The sequence below is a fragment of the Camelus ferus genome, chromosome 22, assembly GCF_009834535.1.
Source record: "Camelus ferus isolate YT-003-E chromosome 22, BCGSAC_Cfer_1.0, whole genome shotgun sequence".
Classification (NCBI taxonomy): Eukaryota; Metazoa; Chordata; class Mammalia; order Artiodactyla; family Camelidae; genus Camelus; species Camelus ferus.
Genome location: NC_045717.1, coordinates 21436612 through 21457777, shown reverse-complemented (window position 1 = coordinate 21457777; position 21166 = coordinate 21436612). Strand labels below are relative to the sequence as shown.

Below are 21166 nucleotides of genomic sequence, written 5' to 3'. Positions count from 1 at the left end.
GCACCGCCCCAAAGACGGCTGCCCCCAAACCCAGGGCTACAGATTCAGCCCCCTCCGACCTGGGGAGCGATGACTCCCATCAGCTGGGGACACAGATTGAGCTCTCTCCGCCCCTCCAGAGAAATGAAAGATAGCCCCACATCTGGCATGGACCAGGCCTCCTCCTCTGAGGATAGGAGACCCTCCTCCTGAGGACCCAGATGTGTAGCTGTACACTTAGCTATATACACTAGCTCCCCCATACCTGGGGACACTGAAAAGAGTCCTCCCCTGGGAGAGAGAGATGTCCTTTCTCCCAGGTGCAGAGCCTCTTCCCCAGGGGCCTGGGCTGGGCGCTGGGGTCCGGCAGGGGCATCCGAGAGCCGTGGGTCCTCCCCACTCTGCCCCCCCCCACCGCGCAGCCCGCCTCCCCCGCCGCCCCGCCCCACTGGTCCTTCCGCCTCACTCAGCGGCGCCGCGGAGCGGGACAGGCGCCGACCATGGAGCGAGCAGCGGGCAAGGAGCTCGCCCTGGTAAGGGGACCCGAGGTCCTGGGACCCCAAACCCCTGGCCACCCTTAAGTCCAGAAACTCCAGGTTTCCGCCCCGTGGACCCTCTCTCAGCACAAATCGGACCCTTCGGGCCTCCGGGCCCCTGACCCAGTGAAGTGTCTGATTCCTCTTAGGGATTGGGGGGGGGGGTGCCAATCCATTGAGCATGTCTGCAGGAGGTGCCAGAGACAGACTCCGTGAGATTGGGCACTGGGACATCCCCAAATGCCACCCCATCTTCTCAAGGACCAGTGAGGACGATACCCGACACGCCAAGGGAACTTCCCTAGCCTGAGCCCCTGCCCCGAGTCTTGCTGACTCTGGCTGGGAAGCGGAGGTGAAACGGAAAGGACCAGGCTTGAGCCTGTGCGGGAGAGGGGGGCCCAGACCCCAGGCCCCGTCCCCGCGGCGTCCTGACCCCGCCTCCTCGTCCAGGCGCCGCTGCAGGACTGGGGCGAGGAGACCGAGGACGGCGCGGTGTACACTGTTTCCTTGCGGCGGCAGCGCAGTCAGCGCCTGAGTCCGGGGACAGGGCCTGGGAGCACCCAGGTGAGGCAGGAGTTGGAGGATGGGGCGGGGCAGAAGGTGACCAGGTGAGGGCGGGGCTGAGTGGAGGGGCGGGGCTTCGGCCCGACTGAAGGGCAGGGGTTAGTGGCGACCTGGTAAGGATAGAACAGGGCCTGGAGGCGGCCAGGTGAGTGGGGTGGATGTGTGAGGCAGGGTCAGGTGACTACGCATTGCCGGAGCACGACTTGGGGACTGAACCGCAGGGCCTAGGTGAGCCGGGTTCAGTGGGGCGGAGCTGGAGAAGGAGGAGTGGTCTTTAGAAGCGGCCAGGTGGCGGGTAGGGGTGGAGTCGGTTGGGGTTGCAGAGGATAGGGATCGGGAACGGGCCAGTGGAGCGCGGCTGGAGACCTGAGAGCTGCCTGAGGGGTGGGGGAGGGGTGCCTTATAAGTGAGGCAGAGGGCAGGGCAGGGCCTGGGCAGATGAGGATGTCCAGGGCGGGTTCCGGGGGTCAATTGTGCATGGGGCAGAATAAGACTCCAGGCGCAGGATTCAGAAAAATGGACAGGATCTGATGCAAGAGCAGTGTGTCTATGGACGATTGGAAAGAGGTGCTGGGAGCCACTCTTCTGTGTCTCATTGCTGTCCCACTGCCCCTCAGAGCCCCAGCCCGGCTGCCCACACCTTCCTCCACTACCGCACCAGTAAGGTGCGCACGCTGAGGGCCGCCCGGCTGGAGCGGCTGGTGCGCGAGTTGGTGTCTGGAGACCGAGAGCAGGACCCGGGCTTCGTGCCTGCCTTCCTGGCCACCCACCGGGCCTTTGTGCCCACTGCCCGTGTGCTGAGCCTTCTCCTGCCACCACCGCCGCCACCTCTGCCACCAGGGTCAGTACTGACAGGAGACCCTCATGTTCCCACCCCAGCCCCTTACCTGGATACTCTCTCTACTCCTTCGGGTTTGGAACCAGGAAACTCGCCCACCCAAGAACCTTCCTACTAAGTCCCCTCCAGGCCCCCTGTTTTTCACCTGATGAGGGGGTTCTTTCCAGGGTACAGATCAGGAAGACACAGGGAAGAGATCTGAGCTTCAACAAGAACCTGAGGTTTGTCTCCCCCTGGGTAGGGGAAGGGGAATCCCAGAGGTTAAAGGTCAGGCCTGAAGTGCAGGGGATCCAGAGGTCTGCAGGTTCCAGCCAGGCTCTGAGGCCCCGCCCCTCTGTCCAGGGCTGTGGTGTCAGTGCTGGGCTCCTGGCTGCGGGACCACCCTCAGGATTTTCGGGACCCCCCAGCCCACTCCGACTTGGGCAGTATCCGCACCTTTCTGGGCTGGGCAGCCCCACTGGGGGCTGAGGCCCAGGAGGCAGAAAAGCTGCTGGGAGGTTTCCTGGAGGAGGCTGAGCAAGAGCAGAAAGAAGAGGAGCAGCCCCAGAGCTGGGAAGGTGAGCATTTTGGGGAACTGATAATGACTTGAGCAGGCCTTTCTTGCATACTCCCTCCCTCAGAGGGCCCCTCCCCTTGCTGAGCTACAGATCTTGGGCAAGGTACTTAACCCAGGCGGAGCCTCAGTTTCCGCATCTGTAAAATGGGCATAATAACCCATTGTCTGAAGTATTGGCATTTGTCTATCACCTCCCCCACCCAACATATCCAAAGTACAAAGGTGATCCATCACTGGGTCAGGATACCCTGTGTTGCTGGCTACAAATCATTCTAATGCTACTTGCCTTAGGAACTACAAAGACCTGGGTTCAAATCCCATTTCTGCCAATTGCTAACTGTGTGGCCTTGGATAAGTCACTTCACCTCTCTGAGCCTCAATTTCCTTATCTGCAAAATGGGGGAGATCACAGTACTTACCTCATTGGCCTCTTCCTTCATTCAACAAATATTTGGCCACTGGCTCTGTTTTTTGTTTTTTAAACAATTATGTTATTAAAAATAGCAAATTTCACAAACAGTGGACAGGAGCTCCCAGCTCCCTGGGGCAGTCAATCAGTGAACAAGTAAACAAATAAACAATGAGGGCTTGGCAAATAGTATTATTTTCATTATTGTTGTTGTCAAGGATTCTTACTTACAGAATCTACCACTTATAATGAAATCTATAGAAGTCATGTTGATATTTTCTAGTAAGGTAGGTGTCAGCAAACTATCTGGCCCTTTATAGAAAAGGCTGCCAGCCTCTGTTGTAGAGAGCTTTGGGGGAAAGGAAAAATAGCCACATACATGATTCAGATCTTTGTTCAACTGTCACCTCCTCAGACATGCCTTCTCGGGTCCCCTCCCACTCTTGGTCTTCTTACCTGCCTTATTATTCTGCATTGCAGCCATCGGTCTTGTCCCCAGCTCTGTCCCCAGGGTCAGGAAAAACACGGATTTGTTGACTGAATAATTGCAGCCTGCTTATGAAGTATCATCTTTCACCCATCTGTGTTTGATCTGATCTCTTTCATACAAGCATCTGTATCCTTAATCCCCATTCTTTAATCCTCAGATTAAAGTGGCTATATTCCTCCCTGCTTTACAAAGTAGTAGCCACATCTATCTCCTGGTAACAAAAATCTCAGTTATTTATATACATTTTATCCCTGCACCTTTTCTCCTGGTTACTAAGTATCTTTCTTCCTCTGCATTCAATATTTCACCAACTGATTCCAAGTCATCAGAGCTGCACTGCCCACTGGGGTAACCACTAGCCCTGTGTGGCTGTTGAAATTGAACTTAAAGTAATTAATATTAAATAAAAATAAAATTCAGTTCTTTGGTCACACTAGCCACATTTCTAGTGCTGACACTAGTAAACACAAGCAGAAAATATTTCCACTGCTGCAGAAAATTCTATTGAAAGTGCTGCCCTAAGCTATGAGTTCTTGAGGTCAGAGGAGAAAAATGAACATTTATTGAATATTGATTGTATGCTAGGCTCTGGGAAACTTAACATCTTTATTTTTACCATGGAAATTTTCAGACACGTACAGAAGTAGAAAGAATAGTATGAAGAGTACTCAAACACCCACTGCTTATATTTAACAATTATCAGTTTGACGAAAAATATTTTTTTTGGGGGGATGATTTGAAGGCAAATTCCAGACTTATGTCACCTTATACATAAACACTTTGGTTTACACCTGTAACTGACAAGGACTTTTAAAAAGATATAACCATCATGTCCACAATCTTTTCCAAGGAAATCAGCAATAATTACTTAAAATATTCAAACCCTCCCCCCACTGTTCCTAAATTGTCTTTTTTTTATAGTTGTTTCTTCCAAATCCAAAGATCCATTCAAGGAATTCATTTCTTAGGTCTCTTTTATTCTATGACAGTTCTCCTTTGCCTTTTGTTTAATGCCATTTGGGGGGAGGGAAAGGATCATTTGTCCTGAGGAGTCTCTTACATTCTTCTCCATTTACCTGTTTGCTTTCTCATCGTGACATGAAGCCTGTTCCTCTATCCCCCACATTTGCTGTAAGATCTAAAGGTTTGATTAGATTTAGATGCAATTTTCCCCCCAATGCCCACTTTTTCTAACCAATATTTTGCAATGCCATCTGTCCCAATTTGAAATGAAAGATAATTAAGCAGACTCACACAGATCATTTTAAAATAATAATATGACAGTGGAAATGTAGTAGGAAGGAGAAGTAAAACAAAAACAGTTTATACAACAATAACTTGTACTAGTCGGTGTGTCAATACTTGGACATGCCTCACTAGGAGACTTGAAGTTGTTCAGTTTGTCTGCCATAGCATCATGGTGAATGTGACAGCCACAGACTAATGCAGGGGAGTGCACTGGTGACACTGACGACACAGACACAAGAACATAGATGTTGGTAACATCGATTTCCAAAATGGTGAACAGCACTTGCAATTTCCAAACAGAACAAAGTCCAGACTTTCACGGACCTTGCATTCCTGGAGCCAAAATAATTAGTGTTTATGAACAAGCTAGTTGGGTTCTAGATGCACATTATTGTAAACAGACTTTTCAAGGACGCAAATATCTTGGAGGGACATCTAGAGGCTGGATGGCACAATGCTTCACTGTGCATGTCAGGCTCCCTTTGTGGCAACATTCCATTTCCCCAAATGTCCCCTAGAGGGAGCCACTATTGAAACCCACCTCGAAAAAACCATATTTAGTGAGTACTTATAGTATTTATATAAGTCTGGTATGTGTGATCTCATTTGGAAAAAAAGAGAGAGAGAGACTCCAGGTGAAGAAACTAAGGCACTGAGAGGTTAAAAGTCTTGCTTTAATTCTCACAGCAGGCCGATGGACAAGTTTGGATTTGAACTTGGGACTTCATGGCAGTAACTTCCTCTTAAACACAAAGTTATACCACAGAGTTATACCACTACCACTCACCACCAGAAAAGGGCAGACAGATCTTATCTCAAAACAAGTTCAAAGTCAAAAATCTCTATTTTTTCTTCTAGCCTCCGAGCACCTGGTTTCAGATCCCTGCCCAGCCATTTACTGAAGGTGTGAGTTAGGGCAAATTCCTGCCTCAGTTTCCCCACCCGTAGAAGGTGCATAATAGGACCTCCCTCTCTGAGTTAGTGTGCTAAATTTCCTAGTTAACCCACCCAAGGTGCTCAATGAACGTTACTGCTGTCCTGACCTTCTTAAAAACACTCAGGGATAGCTCTTCCACAGATATGAAAAGTGAGGCTCAGAGACGCCCAAGGTCACACAGCCAGTCCTGGATTCAAACTTCAGGATTTTTAAGCCTCTGTAATGCTCCCTCAGGACCTCCTAGGGCTGCCCAGATTCCCCGCCCAGACTCCCCGGTAGGCTGCTTGGAAGAGGAGGAAGGACCCCTGCGGGAAGGCCCTGAGCTCCTGGACTTCAGTGTAGACGAGGTGGCTGAGCAGCTGACCCTGATGGACGTGGTGAGGATCCGTCCGGGCGCCGCAGGGCCAGGGGTCGGGGCAAGCCCCGCTGAGCACAGATCCGACCCACCCCATCCCCCGGCCCAGGAACTCTTCTCGCGCGTGCGGCCCTGCGAGTGCCTGGGCTCCGTGTGGTCGCAGCGGGACCGGCCGGGGGCCACAGGCACCGCCCCCACTGTACGCGCCACTGTGACCCAGTTCAACACGGTGACCGGCTGCGTGCTGGGCTCGGTGCTCGGGGCGCCGGGTCTGGCCCCCTCGCAGAGGGCACAGCGGCTGGAGAAGTGGATCCGCATCGCCCAGGTGCCTGTTGAGGGGTGAGGGTGGGAGGAAGCTTGGGGGCGGGGCGTAGGAGCGGGGCCGAGGCTCGGGGAGGGGCCGGGGGCGGAAAGGTGGGGGACCCGGGTCTGGGGATAAGGGGAGGGCTGGAGCTCCAAATTGCCTAAAGGAAAGCCTAGGAGGCGGTTGGGCAAGGCTGGTGGCTGGGGTGTGGGGGCTGGGACTGCAGAGGGACGTTGGGCAGGTCTAGGAATAATAAGGAGGGGAAGAGGGCATTGAGGAGGGGATAGGATTGGAGGAGCCAAAGCCAAGAGGAGGCGGGGGCCTTGAAAGAGACTGGGTGGAAGTGGGGCAGGAGCCTCAGGGCAGATAGGAAGAGTCGAAACGGGGGCCCAGGAAAGAGAGTGGGGGCGGGCCAAGGGGGGAGGGGAAGGAAGAAGAGAGTTGACACCTGAACTCTCCTGGGAGGAGAGGTCTGGGTCTCGGAGAGCTATGAGCGCTTCTAGGAGCTCTGGGGCTGCAGGTGGGGGAGGAGGGGCCCTGGAGGAGGAGTCTGAATCTGAGTAGCTCTTCAGATGTGAGGCGAGTTGTAAGGGTCTGACATAGGGTCACAAGTCACAGGATGAAAGATGGATCAAATGTGGGGATTAGCCTTGGGGTGTGACCAGCGTCCCCCATCCTGCCCTCTAGCGCTGCCGAGAACTGCGGAATTTTTCCTCCCTGCGAGCCATCCTGTCTGCCCTGCAGTCTAACCCCATATACCGGCTCAAGCGCAGCTGGGGCGCCCTGAGCCGGTGAGCAAGGATTTGGGGGTAGGGATACTGGGGCCAGACCTTTTGCCCACTCCCTCCCATCTCTGACTCTCCCCCCTGCCAACCCTGACCCATCTCCTGTCCCCCCTGCCAGGGAACCATTATCCACTTTCAGGAAACTTTCGCAGATTTTCTCCGATGAGAACAACCACCTCAGCAGCAGAGAGATTCTCTCCCAGGTACGGATGGGTGAGGAGCCCTCGGCCTCCGGGCTCAGGAAGGGGACCTGAGGCCTGGCAGGGCATTTCTTGTCATTGTCACAACATTCAGTGTCCTTTTCCTACGCTGCGGGAATGACCTTCCTCTTGTTTGTGGGCAGCTTGATGTTTTTAGCTGCCTCTGCTGCCCTCATTATAGCTGACACTTGGTGGCTGCCTTATTTATTCATTCAACAAATACCAGAAGTTACAGGGAAAAGGTCGCTGAAGGCCAGAGATTGAACAGAGTGAAGGGGGAAAAATTTGTGCTAAGGATTTGACTTTGATAAGCAAAAACTAAAAACAACAGCAACAAAAAAATGTGTGCCAACAAGTCTAACATATTGTAGGCAAGATTTAGGTTCTAACTGCAATTAGATGCTGGTTCATAGGGAGAATTCAGAATCTATGGCACATGAAGCCCGTCCTTTTGCCCAGAACATTCTTCATGTTCACCTCCTGCAGGTGTCTTCTCACATGTTCCCTCCTCCAAGCGGCCCTCCCTGAACCCGCAGCACCTCCAGCCCCCCTCCATTGTCCTTATCTCTGCCTGTCCTTACATTGTCTGGCTAGCTCCGTGGTTGCCGTCTCTCCCTAGCTCATGTCTGTTCCATGCAGCCAGGGTTTCTGTCTGTTTCGTTCACTGCTGCCTCCCCAGCACCCAGAACAGTGCCTGGCCCAGGTGCTCAGTAAGTATCTGTAAAGTGAATGAATGGAAATCTGCATTAAGCACCTACTGTGTGCCGGGCACTGGCCAGAAGTCTCTGCCGTGAACGGACGGACAAGCTTCCTACCCTCGGAGGGAGTCAGGCCCCAGATGGGGAGACACACAGTAAAAGAGCTGCCCAGCAATTTATGTCACTAATGACCAGGCAGAGCGATGCTGTGAAAGCAAGTTTCAGGGTTTCTCCTGGGGATCACCAGTGGGCCTGTTCCATCCAGGCCAGGTGCAAGGATTCCACGGCATCCATGAGCCCCACTTGTCATCGTCCTCGGTGTGGCCTGCTACCTGCTGCTTATGTGCTCTCTCCCCCTTTTCCCTTTCCCTTGAGTATGGCCTTTACAATTGCTTGTGATTGAGGCATCTTCCCCAAGGGAGGGGTCAAAGAGACCCCAGGACTGCCCAGTCCTTCCCCTCCCCACAGGAGGAGGCCACCGAGGGGTCCCAAGAGGAGGACGCCGCCCCCCTAGGAAGCCTGCCCTCAGTGAGTGATGTGGTTTGGAACGAGGGACCAGCGGGATCCTCAGGGAGGGGTTGGAGCGTGATGGAGTCAGTGATGGCTGAAGTGACTGGAGTTCTGGGGCCCCCACAGAAGCTGCCCCCAGGCCCCATCCCATACCTTGGCACCTTTCTCACGGACCTGGTTATGCTGGATACAGCCCTGCCGGACATGCTGGAGGTCTGAGCCTTGAGCCCTGAGCCCTGACTCCTGACCCCAGCACCACTCACCCTCAGCCCAGTGGGCCTCCTGACATCACACCCTTGACCCTGCCTGTGCTCCTGACCCTAGTCCCCTTAGTGTAGTCAGGTTTCCTACATCCCAGCCCCTGACCTTGACCCTTGATCCTTGACCTTGGAGGCTCCAGTTCAGACAAAGTTTGCCCCTAGGGGGATCTCATCAACTTTGAGAAGAGGAGGAAGGTAAGTGGGCACACTGGGGTGGGCATGAGGGGAGGGATCTGAGAGGGAACAGGGCGGGGGAGGGTTCTCAGAGGCTGTCCCCTCAGGAGTGGGAGATCCTGGCTCGCATCCAGCAGCTGCAGAGGCGCTGTCAGAATTACTGCCTGAACCCCTGCCTGCCCATCCTGGCTGCCCTGCGCACTCAGCACCAGCTCAGTGAGGAGCAGAGGTGACCAGCCCGCAGCCTGGCCCGACCCCCTCACCGGCCAACCTTGGATCACACCTACCCCACGCACCTCTCCAGCTCCTCCTAAGACCCCCTCCTGAACCCTGAATCCCCTCAGTCAACTTCTGATCTCGAACTCTGACCCCATCTGACATTCCAACTTCAACCTTTTAATGGGAGGCTGACCATTCTACTCAACCATTCTGTTCCACATCTCTGATCCTACTTGACTCTTGACCACACTCATGACCTCCATCTGACTCTCTGAGTCTAATCATTGACTCCCAGTTCTGAACAACTGACTCTAACTTTGACGTATATTTGACTGTGGCTCCAGGTCAGACCACCCAGCCCAAATGTCCCAGTGGTTTCCTTTCATTCTATTGAATCTATGACCCTAACCATTAATCCCAGTAATTATCTGACCTTGAATTCTATCCTTGCCCCAATTTGACTCCTCAGTCCCGCTCTGTGAATCCCCATGTGACCTGCCAACCCAGCCATCTCATTGCATCCCTGAGACAACGACCCTGATGCTGTAATGATTTCATTTGTTACCCTGACCTTGACATTTGTTGCCCAGTCCCTGGCTGCTCCCTGCAACATATACCCAAAACCCAGCTCCTGACTGATTCTAATTCTCATTTCCCAACCCACCCACCCCACCTGGATCTTGACCCCTCAGTTACCGCATCTCCCGTGTCATTGAGCCGCCGGCTGCCTCCTGTCCTAGCTCCCCACGCATCCGGCGGCGAATCAGCCTCACCAAGCGCCTCAGTGCGTGAGTCTCAGGGAGTGTGTGGTGGGGTGGTGATGTGGGCAGAAATGGGGGCCGCTCCTGGCACTGGGTCTAGCCTCAGCCTCAACCCCTGTCCCTATTCTCAGGAAGCTGTCCCGAGAGAGAGGCTCATCCCCTGGGGGAAGTTCCGGGGACCCCTCATTCTCCACCTCCAGGTGAGCATCCCGTTTGGTGAAGGGATTGCAAATGGCAGGGTCAGAGATCAGGGCAACCATTCCACCTTCAATTCTGTGTCTTCCCCAGTCTGTCCCCAGCGTCCCCCCCATCCAGTCCTAGAATCAAGGACCCTCCTCCTGGCAGTCCTCCAGCCTCTCCAGGGCCTCAGGGCCCCAGCACCAAGGTACCAGGACTGTGTGTTCATATGGGACTGCAGGGACCCAGGGCTGTGTGTGTGTGTGTGTGTGTCCATACACAGGATTTTGGGGCCAGGTATATACCCAGGAGACTGTACACACAGTTGTCTAAGCACCCTGGATGTCTATCTGGGAGGCCCTGTGCCTCTCCGTGGCCCTGCTTGGGGGATTGTCCATCCATTATGCTTAAATTTGCACCAGAGCTTCCACTTGCCCACAGTGGCCCTCTGGGGTGCAATCACACACTTTTGCAAGGATATGTGTGTCTCCAGCATACCTAGATGGGAGATGTGGGCATAAATTCCCACAACATCCATGGCACCATGTGCAGGGTAGTTCGTGGACATGGACTTGTGCACATACAACAATTGTGAACATATGTGTGTACTCACTGCTCTCTGGGCACACAGAGTTGTTTGTGTGTGAACATGGGTCATGTGTGAATTTGGGCATAAAAGTCTGTATGCAATGGGATGGCAAAGATGTGGGCTTGTGTTTGTATGTTCCCTGATTTCATGTCCCCAGGCTTGGGATGTGGGGGAAGGTGTGTTTAATACAGTGAGGGAGGGGCCTCATGCTCTCACCGCTCAGCCCCCACCCCCACTGCCTACAGCTACCCCTGAGTCCGGACCTGTCAGGCCCCCGGTCTCTGGCCTTGCCTTTGAGTGGCCTTCACATCCCCTTCTCGGGGCAGCAGGGCTCAGAAGCCCGCATCATCCGCGTCAGCATGGACAACGACCACGGGAATCTGTATCGGAGCATCTTGGTGAGAGGCTGGGCCTGGGACCCACTGGGGGCAGCCCTGCCCTGGGGGCTTAGGCCATAATAACTCACCTCCCACCCTCTCTTCCCAGCTCACTAGTCAGGACAAGGCCCCCATCGTGGTACAGCGAGCCTTGGAAAAGCACAATGTGGCCCAGTCTTGGGCCCGTGACTACCAGCTATTCCAAGTCCTTCCTGGGGACAGGGGTGAGCAGGGACAGCTTAGAGCCCGGGCTAGGGGGCATCTGGGAGGGCGGCAGACTGACCAGGGTGGTTCTGGGCACAGAGTAGGGATCAGATGAAGCAGGCTCCAGGATTAGAGGAAGAAAAATATTGGTATGCGGGGTCAGAGGGTTGTCCTGGTTCAGTGTGAGGGAAGCGGGCACTAAAAATGTCTTCCTAGGATTTATGGGAAAATGAGATTGTCCAGGGTCAAATGGAAGAGGGAGGGTAGAAGGTTGTCTGGGCTTAAATCTGTAGAATTATGAGGTTGTTCAGGCTCAGCCCTCTGGAGTGAAAGACTGAGGGTGGCATGAACTTTGCTGGGAACTGGCTGCAGGGAGAAAGGGTGGGGTGAGAAGGAAGTTGACTGGGATGGGTGGCCTGAGTTTGCTTAAGCTCGCAGTGCAGGTTGTCTAGACCCTGAGGGAAATAGCAGGAGGTTGCCCAGGTTCCAAGTCAAAGAAGTTGTACAGGCTTCGAATGGGAAGCTGTCCAGTTTCCCAGTGAGAGGAGGATGAGGTTGGCTGAGCACTGGCTGGAGGGACCCAAGGTGGTTCAGTCTCCAGAGTGAATGGTGGAAGTTTATGTAAGTCCTTTGCGGGGAAGTGTGGGGCTGTGTGGGCCTTTCACCATCCTCTCCATGCCTGGCCAGAGCTCCCAATTCCTGACAATGCCAATGTCTTCTACGCCATGAGCCCAGCCGCTCCGGGAGACTTCGTGCTGCGGCGAAAGGAGAGGACCCAGCATACAACCTCAAACTCCCCGACCTGAGGTGGCCCTCCCCTCCCTCCAGGAAATGGGCCCATGGGCAGCAAGGGACCTGGCTTCCATCATCAGGGGGCAGGGGAGGGGGCTCCTCTCTGGAAAGCTCCTATTCTCCAGTATAGGCCATTGTGCTCTCTCTGCACCCTGTAAACCACCCCCCGACTTTATCGGACCCCATCACTCTGACCCTCTTGGCACTGGATCTCTGTTCCAAAGACATCAGCCCATGGGGTAACTGCAGAGCTTCAGCCCATAGACATAGACAGGGGTAGGCGGTCAGGGGTCAGACCCTTCCCCAGAGAAATCTTGTAACTGTTGGAGACACATCAGAAGTGACAGAAGTGGATGAAAATAGTGACCAAAGTTATGAAACAGAAGTCAGTCTTGTTTGTTCTGCGCCTGTACACCATGTTCACTGTTCATCAGGATAAAAAAATTTAAGAAAAGAAAAGAAAAACTAAAAGCCCTAAGAAAAAGGTTGGGTGAGACATGACTAGACACCGGGGGGGGGGGAGGGGGGCGTTCTCTGTCACACATAGAGGATTCAGGACCCCCCCAACATTGTTGGGGTGAAATGCTTCCTTTCTGTCATGTATATGGAAGAGTAAAAAAACAAAATTCCACAGGAATCAGAAACAAATAAGATCATCACCCATGAGTCAATAAGGGCTGTGAGGATGAAAGGAGAGGGGTGAGCTAGCAGTACTGCAGTAGATTGAAAAACAGGTGGAGAAGGCACAGTCGAAGTGAGCTGCAGGACCCTGCAACAGCCATAACAACAACAGTAACAACAATAATAATACCCACTTATGAACTCCCACTCTGCTTGACATCAGCTAAGGCCTTTATATCTAACTGTATTAAGCAGAGTTCTTTCTGTTTCAAGTTGTCAAAAACCCAATTCAAAGAGGTATGTGGGAAAAAAAATGAAATTAATGCTTGTGTAATCGAAAATTTCCATGGGTCCAGCTTCAGGCACAGTTGGATCCAGGGACTCAAAAGATGTCACTAGGACTTTGTAACAAAATCTCTCGGCTCCGATTTGTTCTGATGATGAGACTGTCCATTGTTTCCCCCAAACACTATCACCTTCTTCTATAGTAATAGAACCACTGATTTTTAGCTGACCACCCCCAGTAAAAACCACATTTCCAGTCTCCCTTGCAGCAAAATGTGGTCATATGACTAAGTCTGGGCCAATGAGATGTAAAGGGGAAGGATGTGGGTAAATACAAGGTCCTGCCTCTTAAAGAGAAGTGATGTGTCCTCTCCTTCCCCCTTTTCTGCCTCTTGTTGGTTAGAATGAAGACATGGAATGGATCATCTTGGACTGGGTGGTTCATACCCTCTGAATAATAGCCACAAACTGGAAGAATCATGGCTCTCTGAGACCAGGGAGCAGCCATATTTTATTGCTGCTACTTGGATTGTTACAAAAGCAAGAAATAAATGCCTATTTTGGGGGGTAGGGGGTGGGGGAGGTAACGCAGGTTTGTTTGTTTGTTTGTTTGTTTGTTTGTTTGTTTTTAACGGAGGTACTGGGGATTGAACCCAGGATCTCAAGCACGCTAAGCAAATAATTGCTATCCTTACTTAGTGCTTACTATGTGCCAGGCGTGTTCTCAGAACTTGACATAATCTATCTCATAATCCTCATAATAGACCTATGGAGGAGGCGTCATTATCATACCTATTTAATAAATGAAAAACAGAGACTAGGGAGAATTAAGTAATTTAGATATAATAAGTACAGGGAATGCAAAAATACATAAATAAATAAGCCATTTAAAGGCCAGTGGGGAGTGTGGGGTGAGAGGTTTTCTATTTTAAGTAAGGTTATCAAGGAGAACGTCACTGAGAAGGTGACATTTAGTCAGAGGCCTGAATAAAGTCAAGGAGTGAGCCCTGCAGATATTTAGAGGAAGAGCCTTCCAGGTAGAGGGAACAGACAGTGCAGAAGCCCATGTGAGCTTCATTATCAGGCAATTTCTTCCCTCCTAATGGCCAAGATGTCTCTGGCTACGCCATCTACCTGCCTCATTACCCAACAGAAAATGGCATCCCTTTTCCTAGTAACTCCAGGGAAAGTCCCAGGATGGAAACTCACGGAATCAATTTGGGTCACATGCCCACCCTGAACCAATCACTGTGCTCCAGGGAATGGTGCTCTCTTATTGGCAGTCTGAAGCAGTGAGGTAGGTATTCATCGGTCCCCGAGGCATGTACCTCTATCCCCCCAGTTTAAGCTCAGCCCAAGCAAAAAGCTTTTATGGCTTGCTTTATACTTTCCAGATTATCAAAAGAACTGCACACTCTTTGTAAAATAAAATCCTGAGTATACAAATGTAAGCAGTAAACAACAATAACAACAACAACTTTTTCCAAAAAATCACAAATGAAATCTCACACTCCAGAATATGTGTAATTTTACAAATACAGGCTCGGGGGGAGGATATGCTCAGTGGTTAGAGTACATGTTTAGCATGCACGAGGTCCTGGGTTCAATCCTCAGAACCTCTGTTAAAACAACTAAATAAATAAACCTAATTACCTCCACCCCAAAAAACCCACAAACTAAATAAAATATTTGGGGTGGGTATAGCTCAGTGGTAGAGCGCATGCACGAGGTCCTGGGTTCAATCTCCAGTACCTCCATTAAAAAAAAAAAACTGAAAGAAACCAAACAAATACAGGCTCATTCACACACACCATCTGGCAACACTGCCTGGCATTTCACACTCAACTGCCACTCACTATTAGAAGTATTATTTTCCTACACAGACTGGGAAGAGATGTTGATCAGTATGATAATATCAGTACCTTACATTTTTGGAATGTTTGCTATGTGCCAAGCCAGGTTTTACAGATGAGAAAGCTGAAGTTCAGATAAGGTAAGTCACCTGTCTAGGGTCACACAGCAAGAAACTGTGTCTGCAGCAGAAAACAGAGCTGTTCCTGCCCCCTTCCCCCCAAGGGGCTTCAGAACCCTGGAGGGCCCCAGCCCTCTAGCCAGGCTGGGCGGCTGCCTCCCTCTTATCTCAGCCCAGGCTGCCTGCTGGTCCCACCCCCTCGGAGGAGCTTCCACTTGGAGGCGCCTGGCCGGGAAGGGCCTGGTCAGCTGTGTCCGGCGGAGGCAGCTGCTGACCCAGCTGTGGACTGTGCCAGGGGTGGAAGAAGGTGGGGCAGGAGTCCTGTGCCCCCACCCCCACCCCACCCCCGTGGCAGGGGCTGCATCATGGATCACCTCAGGGCGTCCCTCTGTCCTGGAGTTGGCTCACTCTGCCTCCTGCTCGCTGGGGCAGCCTGGGCTCCCCCACCCAACCCACAGGATCCCAAATTTGAAAGCAAAGGTAAGGATGGAGCTGAATGTGGACCCCCCCCCACACTGGGTCCTGGGGGGCATGACAGGTTCTGAACCTCCAGTCTGTCCTGGGAGCGAAGCTGGTGTTTGAACCCCTAGACTGGCACCTGACATGGGAGACTGGGGTCTATATTCTCAGACTGGGTTCTGGGGGAGAAGCTAGAGAGGGACATGAGTCCTCTTTTATCTTTTCAGGGAGCCTGGGACATGCTAAACCCTAAATGGGGCAGGGGTGGTGCTGAGTCCAGGCCCTGCAGTCTAGAGTCCTTGAGGGGAGGATACCTGGCCGACCCTACAGTGGGGGAAGGAAAATAAACCCGGGTCCGTGTAGAGGGGCCAGGACTCAGGAGACTGTAAACATGGTTGTGTGCGGGCGCCAGATCCATGGGTCCGCCGGGTTGAGGGAGGGTGGCGGGGGGCACGGTTGGCGCTATCGGGAGGCCGGGAGCCTGCCGGGGCCGATAGGGGGCCCCTCCTCCTGCACACACTCACTCGTACGCCTGTCCAGGGCTGGGGCGGGGCCGGCAGTGGGACGCGGAGGCCTTGAATGTTGCTCTCAGCTCAGCCCGTCGCGGGGTGGGCAGGAGCGGGGTGCGGGGCGGGACAGTGAGACACGCAGCCTGAACTTGGGAGTTCGGGGGGCAACACTTCACCCTACCCTTCGAAGAGTACCGCCTGGGTAGAGAGCGGGGCGGGGCTTTTTTTCTTATCGGTTCGCACAGGCGGCAGGAGACGGGAGGATGATGTTGCCCGAGAACCGGGCCCGGGTCCCCTGACCGCCCCCTTCCCCTGGCCCTCACCCCTAGCGGCCCTACTGGCAGCCCGCGGGCCCGAAGAGCTTCTGTGCTTCACGGAGCGGTTAGAGGACTTGGTGTGTTTCTGGGAGGAGTCGGCAAGAGCCGGGGTCGGTCCGGCTGACTACAATTTCTCCTACCAACTGGAGTGAGTCCGACGGGGCAGGTGGAGCGCCCCAAGGGTGGAGAGGGCGAGCGGGCCGGGCAGAGCTCCCCAGAGCCTGCACTTTGGGACATCTCCTGGTGCTAGGGGCAGGATCGCACCTCCGCTGCTGGTTCCTAGTGGGAATCCTGCGGGGTCAGGGCAGACACGCCCACTAGTGGCCCGGGCTGGAACACTCCCGTGATTACTGGTGGAGCCCGACTTCAAACTTCAGGGCTGGGACATTACTGCTACAAATCAGGACTAAGGGATCGCCTATGTAGGGGCTGCGATGCCCCCTGGTTGTAGTGTCCAGAACGCATCCTCGGTCCTGGGCAATACCACCCATCTTGATCCCATCCCTCGCTGGTTCCTCGGCTAACAGGGGTGAGCCGTGGAAGCCGTGCCGCTTGCATCAGGCGTCCACGGCCCGCGGTTTGGTGCGTTTCTGGTGCTCGCTGCCTACAGCCGATACGTCGAGCTTCGTGCCCCTAGAGCTGCGCGTCATTGCTGCCTCCTCGGGAGCTCCACGCTATCACCGTATTATCCACATCAACGAAGTGGGTAAGTGCGTTGAGAATGGAGGAGTGATCGAAAGGGGGTCCCAGTCTCCGCCTACCTGAGTAACCCCTCTCCGCAGTGCTCCTAGACCCTCCCGCTGAACTGCTGGCGCGGCGAGCCGATGAGGGCGGCCACGTAGTACTGCGCTGGCTTCCGCCGCCTGGGGCACCCATGGCGAGTCTTATCCGCTACGAGGTGAACATCTCGGCAGAGAACGCCGCAGGGGGCTCGCAGAGGGTGAGGCCCTAATTCTACTGCCTATCGCCAAAGGCTCGGGTCGACAGCCCCTCTAAGTCCCAACCAGACGGTCACCACAGCCCCACTCCCATGGCCTCGCCCTTCCACGTGCCGCCGAGGCAGCTCCACATCCACCGACTTGTCCCCTTTCCCAATGTACCCCTTCCCCAGTCCACCTGGACTCAGTCTCATCCCCTTGTCCCAAACCCTAGACCTCTCCAGAGCCCCGCCCCCTGTGTACTCTGGCCCGGCAAATAGCCCGAGTCCGCCCCCAGCTACCTGGGGCCCCGTCCTGATTGGCACTGAGCCTTCCCGGGCTCTACTTCCTGCTTTTATTACCCGCCTCCCCATGCTTCGGCTAGATTCTTTCTTTCTGACTGGTTCCGTCCCTCAGGGCCCACCCACCACGTACCCTTCTTTGCCTACCACGCCTCTTACTCCGGCCTCGCTCCCAGGTGGAGATCCTCGATGGCCGCACTGAATGCGTGCTGAGCAACCTGCGCGGCGGAACGCGCTACACGTTCATGGTACGCGCGCGTATGGCCGAGCCGAGCTTCGGTGGCTTCTGGAGCGCCTGGTCTGAGCCTGCGTCGCTGCTGACCGCTAGTGGTGAGACCCCAGGCAGGGGTGTAGGAGGGGCTGGACCGAGCACGAGGCAAGCTCATCACCCTGACCTCTTCCCTGCTCCCCAGACTTGGACCCCCTCATCCTGACGCTCTCCCTCATCCTCGTGCTCATCCTGCTGCTGCTGGCCGTGCTCGCCCTGCTCTCCCACCGCCGGTGAGCGCCCCATTCAGGCACCTGTCTTGGACTCCTCACCAACGTTCCCCTTTCCGTGTGGAAACTAGGCAGAAAGGGGCAGGCACTTGCTCAAGGTCACACGATGAGGAGTCAGTGGCAGGGCTAGGATGCAAGCCAGGTCAGACCCAGACTCTTAGTTAAAATCCTCCACTCTTGGGCATAATTTCACCTGGTTTTCCTCCTACCTCAGTGACTGCCCCTTCCTGGATTCCTTGGGAATCCAAGAATCTCTTCTTGGATTCTTGGATTCCTTTTCCCAATTTCATCAACTTCTGTAAAATCAACCAGATGGGCTTAATGGAACAATTTAACCCCAAGTGCCTCCTGCCCCGTTGTCAAGCTCCTCAGGCGCTTTATGATATGACCAGCAATTCTGAGGCTTTTGAAACTCCAAGTACATAGCATGTGGTTTCACACCCCCACCCTTGGCATATGCTGTTCTTTCTGCCTGGATTTTCCTTCCTACCATGTCTGCCAATCAGTCTCCTTGTCTTTCAAGGCCCTGTTCATCTACTTGGTTGGAAAATACATATTAAGTGCCAACTATGTGCTAGGCACTGGGGAGAAAGTGTAGAGTAAACCAGACATGTCCCTGACCTTGTGGATCTCATAGTTGAGTCAGACAGATATACATAAGGGAACTTGCAGATATTTGATTGTAAATTGTGATGAGTGATATCACAGAAACAAATGGGGCATGGGGACATGAGAGGATAGTCAGGGAAAGCCTCTGGGAGGTGACATCATAGCAGAAACTTGAAGCCTGGAAGGAGGCAGCCACATGACAAGCAAGGAGGAGAAACAGCAAGTGCAAAGGCCCTGAGAACGGAATGAGCTTGGAACACTGAAGCAGCTGCAAGAAAAGCTATATGGCTAGAGCAGAGTGTGTGAGGGGAAGTGGTGAATGATGAATGAGGGAGGTGACAGGTCAGATCATGCAGGGTCTTCTGCAAGGCTGTGGGGAGGGGTTTAGATTTTATTCTGAATACATTGAGGAACCATAGAAAGGAGTGAAGAGAGAAGTAATAGACTTTTAGGCAAGCCTGATTCAGTTTTAGAGGGGACATAAAGCAGTGTATTTGAACTCCTATGCATCCTTCAAAACTCTGTTCCAGTTGCCCTTCTGTAGGGCTTTGCAGATGCTTTGGCAGAGCCCCTGTTCCTCAGCCCATTCACTCCTCTGCCTCCACCACAGTCACGAGGGACTCAGTATCCACACCCAGTGACTGGTGCTGAGACGGGTACTGATGAATGTGCAAGGACACATGCCCAAGTACTCATTTCATTTGGCTTCACCAGGGCTCTGAAACAGAAGATCTGGCCTGGCATCCCAAGCCCTGAGAGCGAGTTTGAGGGCCTCTTCACCACCCACAAGGGTAACTTCCAGGTAGGTGGCCCGGTTGTCCCCTCAGGGCCTGGGGGTTCCCTGCTCCTGTGGCTGAAGGCCCGGTCTCTGAGCAGGCTGCTGCTGTCTCCCCAGTTGTGGCTGTACCAGACTGACGGCTGTCTGTGGTGGAGCCCCTGCACCCCCTTCGCAGAGGACCCACCTGCCCCTCTGGAAGTCCTCTCTGAGCACTGCTGGGGGGTCACCCAGGTGGGGGAGCCAGGACCAGATGAAGAGGGGGCCCTCCTGGAACCTGTGGGCAGTCAGCATGCCCGAGACACCTACCTGGTGCTGGACAGATGGTTGCTGCCCCGGAGCCTGCCCAGTGAGGACCTCCCACGGCCTGGTGGCGGTTTGGACACAGCAGCTGTGGATGAAGCCTCAGAAGCATCCTCTTGCTCCTCCGCTTCGGCCCTGAAGCCTGGGCCAGAGGGGGCCTCGGCTGCCAGCTTTGAGTACACCATCCTGGATCCCAGCTCCCAGCTCTTGCGCCCAAGGGCACTGCCCACTGAGCTGCCCCCCACCCCACCCCACCTCAAGTACCTGTACCTCATGGTGTCTGACTCTGGCATCTCAACTGACTACAGCTCAGGGGGCTCCCAGGGAGCTCAGGGGGGCTCATCCAATGGCCTGTACTCCAACCCTTATGAGAACAGCCTCGTCCCAGCCTCCGAGCCTTCACCCCCGAACTATGTGGCCTGCTCCTAGGACTCCAGTCCTCAGGTGCTTGGGGGACCCAGTGTGACCTCAAGTGCTACTGCAGACCCAAGATTTATCAGGCAGCGTCAGTGTGGCCTCCCTCAGGACTAGAGGCGTTGCTGACCTTGGCTTTCGGCTCAATTCATCCTACTCAAAAAGTCACAACCTTGCAGTTATTTTTACATGTACAGTTTTCTATGTAGATATATATATAATATATATAAACACGTATAAGTTTTTCTGTCATGACTTCTATCAATACCCTGTAAGCCCCATCTTTTCCCTAGGCCCAGACCATAGGGGCAGCCAAAAAGGCCTTGAGTTCAGTCTGAAATTCTGATCTGGCCATAATAATAATAATAATGATAATGATAATAATAATAATAATTATAATAAAGTGAATTTAGGGGAAGCGTATAGCTCAGTGGTAGAGCATGTGCTCACCATGCACAAGGTCCTATATTCAATCCCCAGTACATCCATTAAAAAAAATTAATAAACCTAATTTCTCCCTCCCCCCAAAAGAAAGCTTTTAAAAAAAGAATGAAAAATAAATAAATAAAATAAAATGAATTAGTCAGTATAAGTTATGCTAGCTGCCCTAACAAACAACTCCTGAATCTGAGTGACTTAACATAGTAAATGTTTTCCCTCATATCTCAATTGAAACAAGGTGACAGCTATCCCTGGGATGAGTCAGAAGGCCAGACTGTGGCTTTGCCCAGGGCAACTCTGGGGCCTTTAGATGGATAATCTGCATCTCGCCAACCAACAAGCAAAGAGGGAGACAGCAGAATATTCTGTGGGCCATTTTAGGGATCTAGCCTAGGGGTGAGTGCTCTCTCTTCACAAATTCTCCTGGCCAGAAATGGTCATAAGACCCTGGCTAGAGCTGTTGCCAATGATCAGGTTCTTGTCTCGTCGCAGAAAGAATTCAGAGACAAGACATAGAGGTTAAGAAAGTAAAATGGGGATTTATTAAAGGATAGATAGTACACTTGGGAGAGCAGGCAGGCTCAAGTGAGTGGCTGCCCTGAGTTTCTTTGGCAAGTTGGTTACATAGAGCGTAAAAATGAATCAGCAGACTATTCACTGGGGAGGGAAGGGTTTGGGTTTGTATTCCCTGATTTTCATCCCAACTACACCTTCCCAAAGGGAAGATGGATTTTTATCCTTATTTAGTTTGGATCGGAAGTGTCATGGCATCGGCGCATGAT

At 53.2% G+C, this 21166-nt stretch overlaps 2 protein-coding genes across 13 annotated transcripts; both read left to right on the top strand.

Moving 5' to 3' along the window:
- The first annotated feature begins 424 nt into the window (after nt 1-424).
- Nucleotides 425-14926, top strand: RGL3 (ral guanine nucleotide dissociation stimulator like 3). Of its 10 annotated transcripts, XM_032465708.1 has the most exons (20): nt 480-512; nt 966-1079; nt 1697-1920; nt 2085-2138; nt 2260-2474; nt 5792-5934; nt 6022-6237; nt 6904-7007; nt 7120-7204; nt 8368-8427; nt 8536-8622; nt 8832-8864; nt 8951-9072; nt 9755-9850; nt 9955-10023; nt 10112-10208; nt 10835-10987; nt 11076-11190; nt 11858-11977; nt 13272-14036. In XM_032465708.1, the coding sequence occupies exons 1-19, from the start codon at nt 480-482 to the stop codon at nt 11974-11976; spliced, it is 2139 nt and encodes a 712-aa protein (XP_032321599.1). In that variant the 3' UTR covers nt 11977; nt 13272-14036. The 10 variants fall into 10 exon arrangements, 7 of the variants coding, with proteins under 7 accessions (XP_032321601.1, XP_032321598.1, XP_032321602.1 ...); XM_032465710.1 differs by lacking the exon at nt 13272-14036 and having other exon boundaries at nt 425-512; nt 7141-7204; nt 11858-12347; XM_032465707.1 differs by lacking the exon at nt 13272-14036 and having other exon boundaries at nt 425-512; nt 11858-12347.
- A 133-nt stretch (nt 14927-15059) lies between these two features.
- EPOR (erythropoietin receptor) lies at nt 15060-20376 on the top strand. Of its 3 annotated transcripts, none has more exons than XM_006184876.3 (8): nt 15060-15320; nt 16138-16273; nt 16653-16831; nt 16908-17065; nt 17521-17674; nt 17758-17845; nt 19166-19253; nt 19347-20183. In XM_006184876.3, exons 1-8 carry the CDS (start codon nt 15206-15208, stop codon nt 19956-19958), a joined length of 1530 nt encoding a protein of 509 aa, XP_006184938.2. In that variant the 5' UTR covers nt 15060-15205; the 3' UTR covers nt 19959-20183. The 3 variants fall into 3 exon arrangements, with proteins under 3 accessions (XP_006184938.2, XP_032321607.1, XP_032321606.1); XM_032465716.1 differs by having other exon boundaries at nt 15176-15320; nt 16054-16273; nt 16908-17023; nt 19347-20376; XM_032465715.1 differs by having other exon boundaries at nt 15176-15320; nt 16054-16273; nt 19347-20375.
- Nucleotides 20377-21166: the final 790 nt, after the last annotated feature.